This window comes from Chaetura pelagica, unplaced genomic scaffold, assembly GCF_000747805.2.
Source record: "Chaetura pelagica isolate M959 unplaced genomic scaffold, ChaPel_1.0 scaffold275, whole genome shotgun sequence".
Taxonomy (NCBI): domain Eukaryota; kingdom Metazoa; phylum Chordata; class Aves; order Apodiformes; family Apodidae; genus Chaetura; species Chaetura pelagica.
The window spans coordinates 10,356-22,052 of record NW_009953486.1 but is presented as its reverse complement, the minus strand read 5'-3'; the positions used below and the strand labels follow the sequence as shown (position 1 = coordinate 22,052).

General features: G+C 55.0%; 1 protein-coding gene across 1 annotated transcript; it reads right to left on the bottom strand.

The window, feature by feature from the left end:
• Positions 1-5,196: 5,196 nt before the first annotated feature.
• LOC104389670 (serine/threonine-protein kinase 35) lies at positions 5,197-5,909 on the bottom strand (the record flags this gene model as incomplete). Its single annotated transcript, XM_009998704.1, has 1 exon — positions 5,197-5,909. A coding segment is annotated over one exon (713 nt), but the record flags the coding sequence as incomplete, so codon positions are not given.
• Between the last annotated feature and the right edge of the window lie 5,788 nt (positions 5,910-11,697).

The following is an 11,697-nucleotide window of genomic DNA, read 5'->3' as shown; positions in this document are numbered from 1 at the left end:
TGCACATAAACCAGCAGCATTTTTCAAACAGTTCATTTGCAACGCAGCACATTCCCTGTGGACATTAGGGCTGGACCCAGCAGAGGAACAGCACACGTGCACACCATGTCACTTCTGCGTGGGAAATAGATCATTCAGGATGTCACAACCTCCAGACAAGAAGATTTAGCCCCTTCAGTGGGGGTAGATCCCCAGAGAGGGGTACAGCCAGGTCCTCTCCCACCAGGAATGAGCAAGGGGCTCTGCACAGTCACCGAGCAGCACCGATGGAGAAGCAGGAGGGACCTGCTAAAGAAAACCTGCCACTGCCCAGCAAATTACTCAAATCCCTTAGCCCTAGGAAATCTCATTAAAGAAATCCACACCTGAGGAACACATTTCTAAAGGAAGAAGCTGCCTTTGCTGCTCAGAGCACAAGCCAGGGCCATGAGCACACTGCCTTTCAGGAGAGGTTCACGTGGAGATGCCGCCTTTGCAGGCTGCAACCAGGGAAAAAAAAAAGCCTTGTTAGAGAAGGCAGGATCACGAGAGGCACCCGGACATCAGGTCAGGGGCAATCAGGCAAGGAATTTTCTGGAAGATTTCTCTTGTGGTGCAGCTTCATTAGCAAGTAGGGCAGTGGTTTTATTCATGCTTCCCTGGAGCAGAAGCGTTCTCAGGGAAGGCGGTTGTTGCCTGAGCAGCCCCCAGCTCACAGCTCGGAGACAGGAGAGCTCACTCCACTGACGCACATTGTTTCAGGGCCCTGTTCAAGAGCTTTTAATCCTTCCACTGATGCCACTTATAGTTTTAATCAGCTCAAATGTTCATTCGCATCAGCAGGATATGAAGCAGCAGCCCATGGAGTGCTCAGCCAGCACCTAAGGAAGATGACACTAATGCGTGGGTCATGGCAGAGATGGGGGTGGCAATGGGGTCTGCATGGTACTGGGCACAGGGGAGGGAGAGATAACCCAGCACCTTCTCCTGTTAATCACATTATCTGCCCCTGCCTGGGAACACGGGGTAAAAGGGAAGGGGCTGAGAACCTGCTTTATCTCCCCTAAGTCCTTCCTCGTGCTCTGTATGTGTATTTGTGACGTGCTCCCTTGGGAGCATCCTTAAATCCAACCACAGCCACCTCCCACAGGAGGGAGAGCAGGGTGACAGTGAGCAAACAAAACCACTAGCACATCGGGCTAGAGGTGACATGATCCACTTCATCCTCAGGGCTCTGCTGCTCCCCAGAAAGGTGGCACTTCTCCACAGGGTGACCCTGCAAGGTGGCACCTGCTGCTAAGGCCAAGAAGAGGAACTGACCTTTCTTCTACTGTCCCATGGCTTGTTTTGGCCAGGCCAAAATTTACACAATAAACTGAAAGTAGCCTGAAGTAAAACCCAACATTAGTTCAGAGATGAAAACACTATCCTTGACTTTTTCTTGACTTGCTTAGCTACCTGTTCCAGGCCAGCAGGGTCACAGCACTTTTACTACTTGGCAAAATTCTTGTTGAGTGACACTAACAGGCAAGACCTAACTCGATCCAGCTCTGCTTACCAACAGCTCATAGAGACACTGCTGATGTGCATCCAGTCCTGCCCTCCAGGTCTGAAATTTCACAGGGTAGCAGTTTCTCAGTGGTGCTCAAGAGCAGCTGGGCACAGCACCAGGGCACAGCACCAGGAGCTCTCACAGGGCACAAACACGTCAGGCAGAGAGAGCAGATGAGCTTGTTCAGCATCAGCTCCCCTTGCAGTTTGAAAATGCAGGGGAGAACAATGCAAGTACAAACAGCTATTTCCAGCTGAAACTGGAATGATCAAAACCGGTGACAGAGGAGGAGTGCTGGAGTGACCCAGGCTGGCCTCAGCTGTCAGACACCCTCCTGCTACAGTCTGCACCACGTCACATGCACAGATTTGTGCCCTTCACCTTCAGCATCCATCCCAAAACCAGACCTACTCTTTAATCCACAGTGAAAATATCATGGAATATGATGTACCAGAACAAGTTGCCTTCTACACTGAGCACAACCACTGCAGTTTGATGTCCTGTATGAATTAAAAGCTAGTTGGGTGATACTGCCACTTGCTCCCCTTGTTTCTGTGGCCAAGGCCACTAGTGCCACTGCAGTGAACACCAAGAGCCACTCCACTCAAGAAGGAGAAGAGGGGCCTCAACCTTCGACAAGGATGGGTGAAATACTCCTCAGAGTGGGTGCAGCCAGGGTGCTGGGCCATGACATTGCAATCAAGAGACTATTAGCAGGTACCCAGCACCACCCAGCCACTCCCCCTTGTACTGGAAAGGCTTTTGTCCTCTTTGCCCAGAAGGCTTGCTTTTGGGAACAGCAATCCCAGGCTTCAGATAAAATCCCACAGAAGACAGGAAAACACAGTTAAGTAAGAAAGAGAAGACCCAGGGAAATGCTGCCCAGCTCTGCTGCACTTACCACCTCAGGGCCACCAGCAGCAAGGAGATAAACAGGCTCCTCTCCATCCCAAACACTCTGGTGTCCAGCAGAAACTGAACCAGAAACAAGTTTCCTGGCTGAGAACTGACATCTAAGTACCTGCATTTTGGCTGGATAACAGAGCAGGAAGCCCAGGTGTGTGCAAAGCTGCTGGGACATGAAGCAAGATCAGAAGTCAGCAGCATGCAAAAGAAAAAGCAAAAATCTCATAGCCTGAGTCAGGGAGAGTTACAGTTTTCCAGTTTATGACATAAACTGAGGCTGAGCAGGGTCTGAAGCTGACCCAGGGAAGAACTCACTGCATGGCCCAGCAGCACATACACACCAGTGCCACAACCAAGTTGGAAGAGGTTACTTGAGTTTCTCGGCCAACTTAAATTACCTGAGAGCAGAATTCAGGCCCTGCTCTAAATCCCATTTTAAGCTCCTCAGGAGGGTTTCCGATTGAAGGTTTGCATTTAGCAACAGCCAGAGGGAGGCTGGTTTGAATGCACAAACACACAACGCATTGGAAGAACCCGATAGGAAAACCCACCAGACCTACTGCTGTCCCCCAAAAGAAGGCAGAGGAAGGCACAACAGCTCTGGATTCGTGGTGAACATATGGCCAGAGCTGGGCTTTAAGCTGGCACACTCTGTATGCCAGCCTGTTATGCAAGTGCATCCATCTCACTGTCAGGACACAGCGATGGGTGCAGACTCACCGCTGCGGATGGAGAGGGAAGGGGAGGGGGCTGGGGGTGCAGAAGGCAGCTGGGTTTTATGCAAACAGCCCTGGGGTAGGACTGTCCCCTCGGTGTTTGTTATCCCTGCAGATCTGCGCGGGATGAATGCTCCCCGGAGGCCAGGGGCCGGTTGCATAACTCGGCAGCATCGAGTCAGCACAGATGGCAGCACAGCCCGACCCTGGCCAGGGCAGCAGAGCTGCTCCCCAACCCGGCAGGAGCCCCACACCCCACCCCGGGGCACCAGCTGGGGTGTCCTGCTCCTGCCCCCGGGCTCCATCACACCCATCTTAAGGGCTCACATTCCTGCAGATTCACTCTTCCCTCCCCCCCACCCTAATCCCCAGCCCACACTGGCACTGGGACCAGCACACCCAGCCCCAGCCCCAGGCAGGGTCCATTATTTGTGCTGGAGATCTTAAGGGTGCTAAATATTTCGTGCCAGGGTGCGGAGGGGCCGGGTCTGTGGATCAGTTTAGACAAACCAGCAGTGACAGAACTAGACTTACCCCGAAGGACTTTCTATTTCTGTATCTCTCTTCCCCTGTGAACAGCACAGAGCTTACCTGGGCACACACATGGAAGGGACGGGCAGCACATCACTTTACATAAGCTCAGAAGCCCTCAGCTGGGCTGCAACGAGGTGGTAGGTTTGTGGGGTTTTTTTAGCAAAACCTGCCAAAAAAGCATCCCCCTTCCCCAGCACCCTGCTGCTGGTGGGCTGCTCCCAGGGGTGGGCCAGGCTCACAGCCACCAGCTGCAAGGCTGAGGGCCACGCCCTGGCTGCGGGAGACATTTCATCCCTCTTTGTTCTCATCTCTCTGCAGCCTGCTCTGATCCAGCGGGATTGGTGTGGTTTCAGGGGCTGGGAAGGGCGGGGAGCCCAAGTTGTGATGCCAGGACCTGACACAGGCAAGGCTTTCAGAGGGCTCCTGTGACCAGCAATGGTCAAACAGGTCTGCAGGACCCTTGAGAAAAAACTTTGCCTGGGAAGACATTGGCCTCACCCCTTGTAATCTGAAATGTTTCAGTTTCATTGAAGTGTTTGGCCAGAAGAAACCCTAGTAACAGCTCCTGTTTACAGACAGCTCTGCCATGGCAAGCAACACCTCCCAGTCCTTCAGAGTCACCAGTTAGTGACACTGCCAGCCACCTCATGTCCCTGGGGTCCTTCCAGACCATGTCTGACCTCCCAGGCCTCCCTGAGCTTGGAACTATTTAGGAGGGGAGGAGGGAGGGGACTCGGCTTGAAGGGAGCTGAGCTCAGTCTGAGCACAAGTGCTTTGCAAGCTCCCTTCCCAGCAGACAGGTCCACAGAGGCAGATGCTGGAGGACAAAGCATCCCACCGGGTGTGGGCAACTGGAGGTCACCATGAAGGGAAGTCCTGCCTTTAGCAAGGAAACGAAACAAGACAGAGCCACAGCACAGACCCACGTGCCTCGTAGGTGAAAGCAAAGGAAACAGCTTTGTCTGTGCCAAGATGGACCTGCCACTCCTCTTGGTGCAGGGTCACTCAGCCCCAGTGTCCTGACCAAGGCTGGGAGGGGAAGGGGACTATGCCAGACAGCAAAGGGCTCCCAGAGATCACACCACAGAGCAGGGGCAGAAGTGGCAGCTCCTTCCCTGCCCTTGGGAGGCACAGATGTACCCAAAGCTGATGCCAAAAGGTGCTCACAGGTCTCTACTGTGCAACAGCCTCTCTCTGCCACTAGCTAGAGCCTCCAAGGAGCAGAGCTCCTGCCCAGTCCTGCCAGCACTGCTGGGGCCTTTGGACAACAGCAGGATATACAGCTGCTAAATCTGTTTCCCACCTCTACTTCATTTTTGCAGTAGAATAGGTGAAAAAACCCTCTGAAGCAGTGCTCTGATGAGTCACTATAGAAATAGCTATGGGAACATAAAAGACTCTTTTGTGTCACTACAAAGTGCATTATTGGGCTGGTACAGCAGACAGAATAATAGGAAAACTGCAGATCACTTACCCAGCTGCAAAGCACAGAAGTGCCTTGCCCTGAATTCAAGCAGCACAAGTAACCTGGTCCATCCTGGTTTCAAGCTCAAAGGCATCAGGTCGATCCTGCGGGTTAGCAGCCAACATGTCTTTCAAGAGCTGCTTGATCCCCTCAGACATGGAAGTCCTGCGTTTCTGAGGGATGTGCAGCTCCATCTTTGGGTTTTCTAGCAGCGCTTCCCCAACGGGCACAATCTCAGTCCCTTGCTTGATGTAGGTCCCCAGCAGCTCCCTCTTGGTCTCAGCATCGATGAACGTGATCCTCTCAATCATGGCCCAGATGATGATGCCGAGGGCAAAGATGTCAGCCTTGGCAGTGTAGTGTCCCTCCCACACCTCGGGTGCCATGTAGAAATCAGAGCCACAAGCCGAGGACAGCCAGTACTTGTTCACATTCACATTTTTGTTCTCCTTGCCACCCTCCTTGCCTCGAGCAGTCAGGCCAGCACAGACCTTGCTCAGCCCAAAGTCGGCCACCTTGAGCACGGGGGTGCCGGACTTCTCGGTGATCAGGATGTTGTCTGGTTTCAGGTCCCGGTGGACGATGTGGTTCTTGTGCAGGAAGGCGATGGCACTGGTCAGCTGCAGCATGAAGCTCTTGTTGGTTGCTGGGTCAGGTCTTCGTGACAGGATGTACTGGTTGAGGTCTCCTCCTTCACAGAACTCCATGACGAACCAGAGGTAGCACGGCTCCTCCGCGTAGCCCAGGATCCTCTCACCTAACCAAGAGGGACAAAAGCAAGAGTGGGTTTTTCAAACACATTACAAAATGTCCACACTAACCCAGCAGGGGCAAGGAATGGGTCTGGTTTACATGCATAGCAAAGGCTTTAGGACATGATTGGGACCTATGGCAGGGATGCTGGCTATGCTGTGGCCTTGATCCTGTTGAATGTCACACATCAGCACCACGTTCACCTGAGAGCCAGCTCAGGGACCTGTTCCCAGCAAAGCAAGTGAGACCAAGCACTTGTCTTCTTGGCTGCTTGCAGGGAAGCTGAGGGTTACTTTTCCTGTGCTACCATTGGGCAATTCTCCCCAGCCTCTGAAAGCCAAAGCAGCAGAGACGAAAAGCACAAGTAGCAGCAAGTCCATGTGAATAAAAAATAAATCAGTTCTATGTCAATACCAGCTCTCCCACCTGAGCTCTGCTACAGGAGACAAAGGCTTGTACCTTGCACTTCACTAGTGTAACTGCAAGTGAGGAGTAAATCACAGCCCTTGCCCATTGCAGTCACACCAGCATCAATGCCTGGCTCTTCTTGGACTCAAAATTGTGGTTTTACACATTATGTTTGTGCTAGGGAATCTCTGCCGCTCTATAACTGCCTTTAAGTGCCCACAAGCCTTGAAAAAGAAGAAATTGGAGGCTAAAGTATTAGATTGGCTAATGGGGCCGGGTCTGTTGCCAGTGCTCCCGAGGGCATTGCAACACCAGGCCAGGATGCCCTGGGAAGCAACAGCAACAGACCCTGTCCCATTTGCTGATGTAAATCACTCCATCAGACCCCACATCACCTTCACAGAGCACCCAGGTGACAGGCAGAGCCTGCACACACAACCACACCATCATTTTACTCTAAGGACTATTTTTTTCCCCCCCCCTCAAGCACCAGAAGGGAGAAGCTGGAGGACACCACTCACCCCTGCCACAGTTAACAAGTCACCCAGACGAAGCCCAGTGTTTTGAAAGCAGTTTGGTAGCTCCACCCATGTGACAAAGTTGGGTTTTGTTTTAGCAAAGCTTGAGAGAGCATCTGGGAAAACAAACTTCCAGCAGCAGGTAAAGCCAAGGAACCACCAGGGCTGCTCTGGTCAGTGATCAGTGTGGGTGGGAATATTGGTTATTTGTACAAACAGTCTGTAGCCATAGCTACTGCCATGGAAATGAAAGCCTGCACAACAGCAGGATTTGGCTGCACCTCCCTGCCCTCAGCAGATGAAGGTTAGGTCTGGGGGATGGGAGGGACCACAAACAGGCTGGTGATACAGGGCACTGGGTACACTTGAAAGGGCCAAATGAGACCCCCAAAGCACTGAGCCTGTGAGCCCAAGGGAGCAGCACAGGATGGCTTGGCTCTGGAAACCCCAATGCTGACCAGAAGCAGCAGCTTCTCTGGTACAAGTCATCCTTTGGTGAGAAGAGCATGGCAGCATGGAAACTGAAGCAAAAGCTGCTCATCCAGGGAGCAGAGACCTTTACACAGCCTGAACAGCCCAGCTCACACCACTGCCACCCCCCCAGGTTTGCTAAACCCCAGCAACATCACAGCACAGATCCAGGCTTTGCTTTCCTGCCCCCCTCAGCATCCACACAGCCCAAACATGGCAAAACAGGGGGTTTGGCTCTTCCCAGCCAGGAATGGGGAGCACTGCAGAGCCCCACTGCCCATCACACACAACCAGGACCATTGACACAGCAGTGCTGCCCACACCCCCTTCCTGCAGGGAAGCCACTCAAACACCCGCTCACCAGCAGCCAGGACCTGCTGGCTCTGACAAGCCAAGGTTTGTTTTCAGCAAAAAAAATAATAAAACTTTAAAACTTGGCTCCTGAACCTCAGAGAGAGCAGGGAGGATGCTGCTGACCCTGCAGTAGCTGAGAGCCCCGTGCACTTCACTTTGGGTGGAGCACTGCTAGGAGATGCTCAAGCCAAGAGGAATTATTTCCTCATTTTCTTTCTATAATCTGAAAGTGTTTTAGTCCTTAAATCATCTTCCTGCCTTCAAAACAAACAGCTTTAAACATAAAGAAGCTGGCAAGCCCCTTCCTACAGACCAGATGCTAGGTCAAGCAGGACCTGATCTCCATCATGAAGTGAGCATCCCTGCATGGGGATGGCACAGGGCAGCCCTCCCACCACCCACCCAGGGAGCTCGTTAACAGCTTGGCTAATTTGCTTGGCATCAGAGGAAATAAATCTTATGAAAACAGAAGCAGCATCTCCCTTCCCACTGCAACCCTTGACTGCCTCTGTGCAAAGAGGCTGTGCTGGGGTGCTTGGACCGATGGAAACATGGGTGGACAATCCCAGGGCAGCCCAGGAGTGAGGCTGAGCACTGGTGGCAAGTTGGTGGTTCCACAAGTGCCAACAGCTTATACCCGTTCACTTAGTAAGGCAGCTCTGCCACTAAGGGTTAGGAACAAGGGGGGCATGTGCAGAAGTCCTGAAGGTGGTGAGGCCACACCTGGAGTATTGCATACAGCTCTGGAGCCCTCAGCACAGGCAAGACATGGAGCTGCTGGTGAGGGTCCAGAGAAAGGCCATAAGGATGATCAAAGGGCTGGAGCAGCTCTGCTATTAAGACATGTTAAGATAATTTTGGGCTACTCAGCCTGGAGAAGAGGAGATTCTGGGAGACCTTATAGCACTTTCCAGTACCTGAAGGAGCTACAGGAAAGCTGGGGAGGGGCTTTTCACCAGAGAGGGCAGTGATAGGACACGGGGTGATGGTTTTAAAAAGAAAGAGGGGAAATTCAGGTTAGACATCAGGAATAAATTCTTCACCATGGGGGTAGGAAGGCACTGGAACAGGTTGCTCAGGGAAGCTGTGGCTGCCCCATCCCTGGCAGTGTTGAAGAGCAGGTTGGATGGGGCTTGGAGCAGCCTGGGCTGGTGGGAGGTGTCCCTGCTCATAGCAAGGAAGTTGGAATCTGGTGATCTTTAAGGTCCTTTCCATTCTGTATCTATGATGAAGGTGCACGTGTACCAGGGCACATAGCTTGAGTCCGTGCCCCTCCTCCAGGCTCAGTGCTGGCCTTCCAGCTTCCTTTCCATTTATTATCCCACATCTTGTTAAGCTGATGGAACCTTTGGGCTCCACAGCGCAGCCGAGACCCAGCGCTGCCCAGCACCCTGACACTTGTGCTCCTGACTCAGGAAGTCTCGGGTTAATCCCCCCCTGCCGAGCCCCGAGCCTGGCGCGGGCACAGCATCTGTGCGGGCCTGTAAATAGCCGCGCTGCGGGCGTGCGGCGGGGCACGGGCACTGGCAGGGCACGGGCACTGCCCAGACCCCCGCTCCGCACCACCTGCCGGCAGCCGGGATGGAAGGTGAGCAGAGCTGGGGGCTCATCCAGCCCGGTATTCCCTGTTGGGAATATTTCCTGGTGCCTTATCAAGAGCCAAAAGCTCGGGAAGGCAGCGAGCGCAGCCCCTGCCCCAGCACAGCCTGGAGGGCAGGAAGGGGGCAGGTGGTGGGGAGAGAGAGCAACGTGCTCGGGTCTGGGGAGCCAAACTGCTGCTTGGGATGGAGAGCCCAGCTCTGCTCACCTCGCAGGGGCTGCTGCAGGAGCAGGGCAGGCAGGGCTCTTCCTACAGCAGGGAAGTTGGGGGAACACCCACAGCTACCCAAGAGCTTTCCCTGAGCCCACCTTGGGGCATGGCAAAGTGGGGCAGGAACCCCAAAACTGCAAGGAAGAGCTTGACTTGCTACAACTGGACAGGCACCCGAAGAGAAGAGCTGGCTCCTCTCCCATGAGTCATACACACAAGAGCATGCAAAGGAAGCACCAGGCTATCCAGAAATCAGGACACTGCCCTTCTTGGGGAGTGGCTGTGCTTGGAGTGTGAAGGGAGAGTGGGATCAGGGCTGCACAGGAGAGAGGCAAGCAGGTCTGGGCATGTCCCACCAGGAGCACAGAGGGGACAGGCAGAACAGGGCAGTTCAAGAATGAGAGGTTTGCCCAGAGGATGGGTCTCAGCAGCCTTGCATGAAGCCTGGCGCAGGGTTTGGAGGCTGCACTGGGAGGCTGAGCTCCCCCAGGAGTGTACAGGAGCCCTAGCACACAAATTTGAGGAGGGGAGGGTCGGGGTGAGCTGGCTCTGGCTGCAGCAGCCTGGGGGACACAGGGGAATCAAGGATACAGGGCTCCAGTATTTTTCCACATCTTCACTGCATGTTGGCAGAGCTGGGTCTGACAGGGAGCCAAGGGAGTAGGGAGGGAGCATTTTGGAGATGTCACCATCACAGTCATCAGCTGTGGCAGAAGGTGACCCCTGACAGCCCCATGATGCTGCTGAGGGACCCCAAGGGAATGGGGGGAGGGATGACAGCCCTGGCTCCAGGCACTGGCACTTGCAAGGGCTGTACCCATGGAACCAGCACTTGGGAGGGGACAGGACGGCACAAAGAATGGTCCCAAAGTTCCAAGAGCTCAAGGACTCAGGGCAGCATGAGGGGCTGCAGCCTCTGGGTGCTCAGAGGTGATGGGACTGTGCATGGGGCAGAGAGGGTCTGAGTCTGGAAGTGACAAGGGGGTCCCCCACGAGTAGGGGACACTGAGCTGGGGTGCTGCAGAGGTGCAGAGCACAGGGAGGGACCCCATGGGCTGGACACTGGGTGCCAAGGCACAGGGTGGAGGCTGAGGGAAGAGTGTCCCTGTGAAAAGCACACAGGGGAAGGGGCAAGAGGAGAGGGGACAGATGGGCACAGCCCAGTGGCACAGCCTGGGGCAGGGGCCAGGCCAGGGGGTGCTGGGCAGGTGTCCCAGAGAGTGCTGGGGGTGTGTAGCAGCAAAGAGGGATGCTGGGGGCACCTGAGGGGCTCTAGAGGGGCCCTGCAGGGACAGGACCAAGGAGGGTGATGCCTGAGGCAGGTACTGCTGCAGTACAGAGAGACCCCAGGGCTGGCAGGGGTCACACAGGGAACATGGAGTGCAGCAGGGGGACCTGGGGGGTGGTAAAAAAGTGAGTTAAGGTGGAGGGAAGGGGGTTACAAGGGGTGAGGGGGGGAGCTTTGGGTGCTCCTCTGGGGGCAGATGATGCCGAGGGATTTGAGCAATGGGGTGATGCTGGGGTGAATGGGGGGGCTGCCCAGAGTGAGGGGTTGGGAAGGAGCTGGGGGGGTCAGGATGCCCCGGGGAAAAAGGGGGTGATGCCAGGGCGTCCTGCATGGGGTAGCCCAGAGGTTACCTGTGGTGGGAGCACTGATGGCAGTGAGGAGGTGGCAGAGAGATGGGGTGACACGGTAATGGCCGGGGGAGGGGGGGCAGGAGGATGTGAATAATCAGCCTCGCAGCATCCTCACCACCTCCTGAGCCGGATCTCCCACCGTGCCGGGGCCTCCCCGCAGCCCCCTGGCTGCCCCTGGGATGGGGTGCGTGTCCCATCACGGCATTGCCACTGGTTGGATCCCTTGGGGACCCCCACTGGGGCCAGGCTTGGTCTGCAGGGCTGAAACATGTGTCCCAAACACAGAAGGTGGTGGGGGGCCAGGATGGGGTTTGGTCCATCTCCCCCTCAGCTGCGTGCTGGAGGAGTTTGGCTGCCAGGGAAGTCAGTTCCCCCTTGGCACCAAATTCAAATCCTACCCAAGAAAGAAAGGTAGGGGTGTGGCCCTGGGGGTGACCTCAGGAGTGGGTAACCGGGCAGCGGGGTGACCGGGGGTGGCCAGGAGGGCTGGGGACAGACCCAGGGCGGGATAACCCGTGGCGGGGGGTGACACTGGGGGTGTCCACGCAGGACGGCGCGGGGGGTTCAGGGGTTCAGGATCCCGGGGAGGAGGG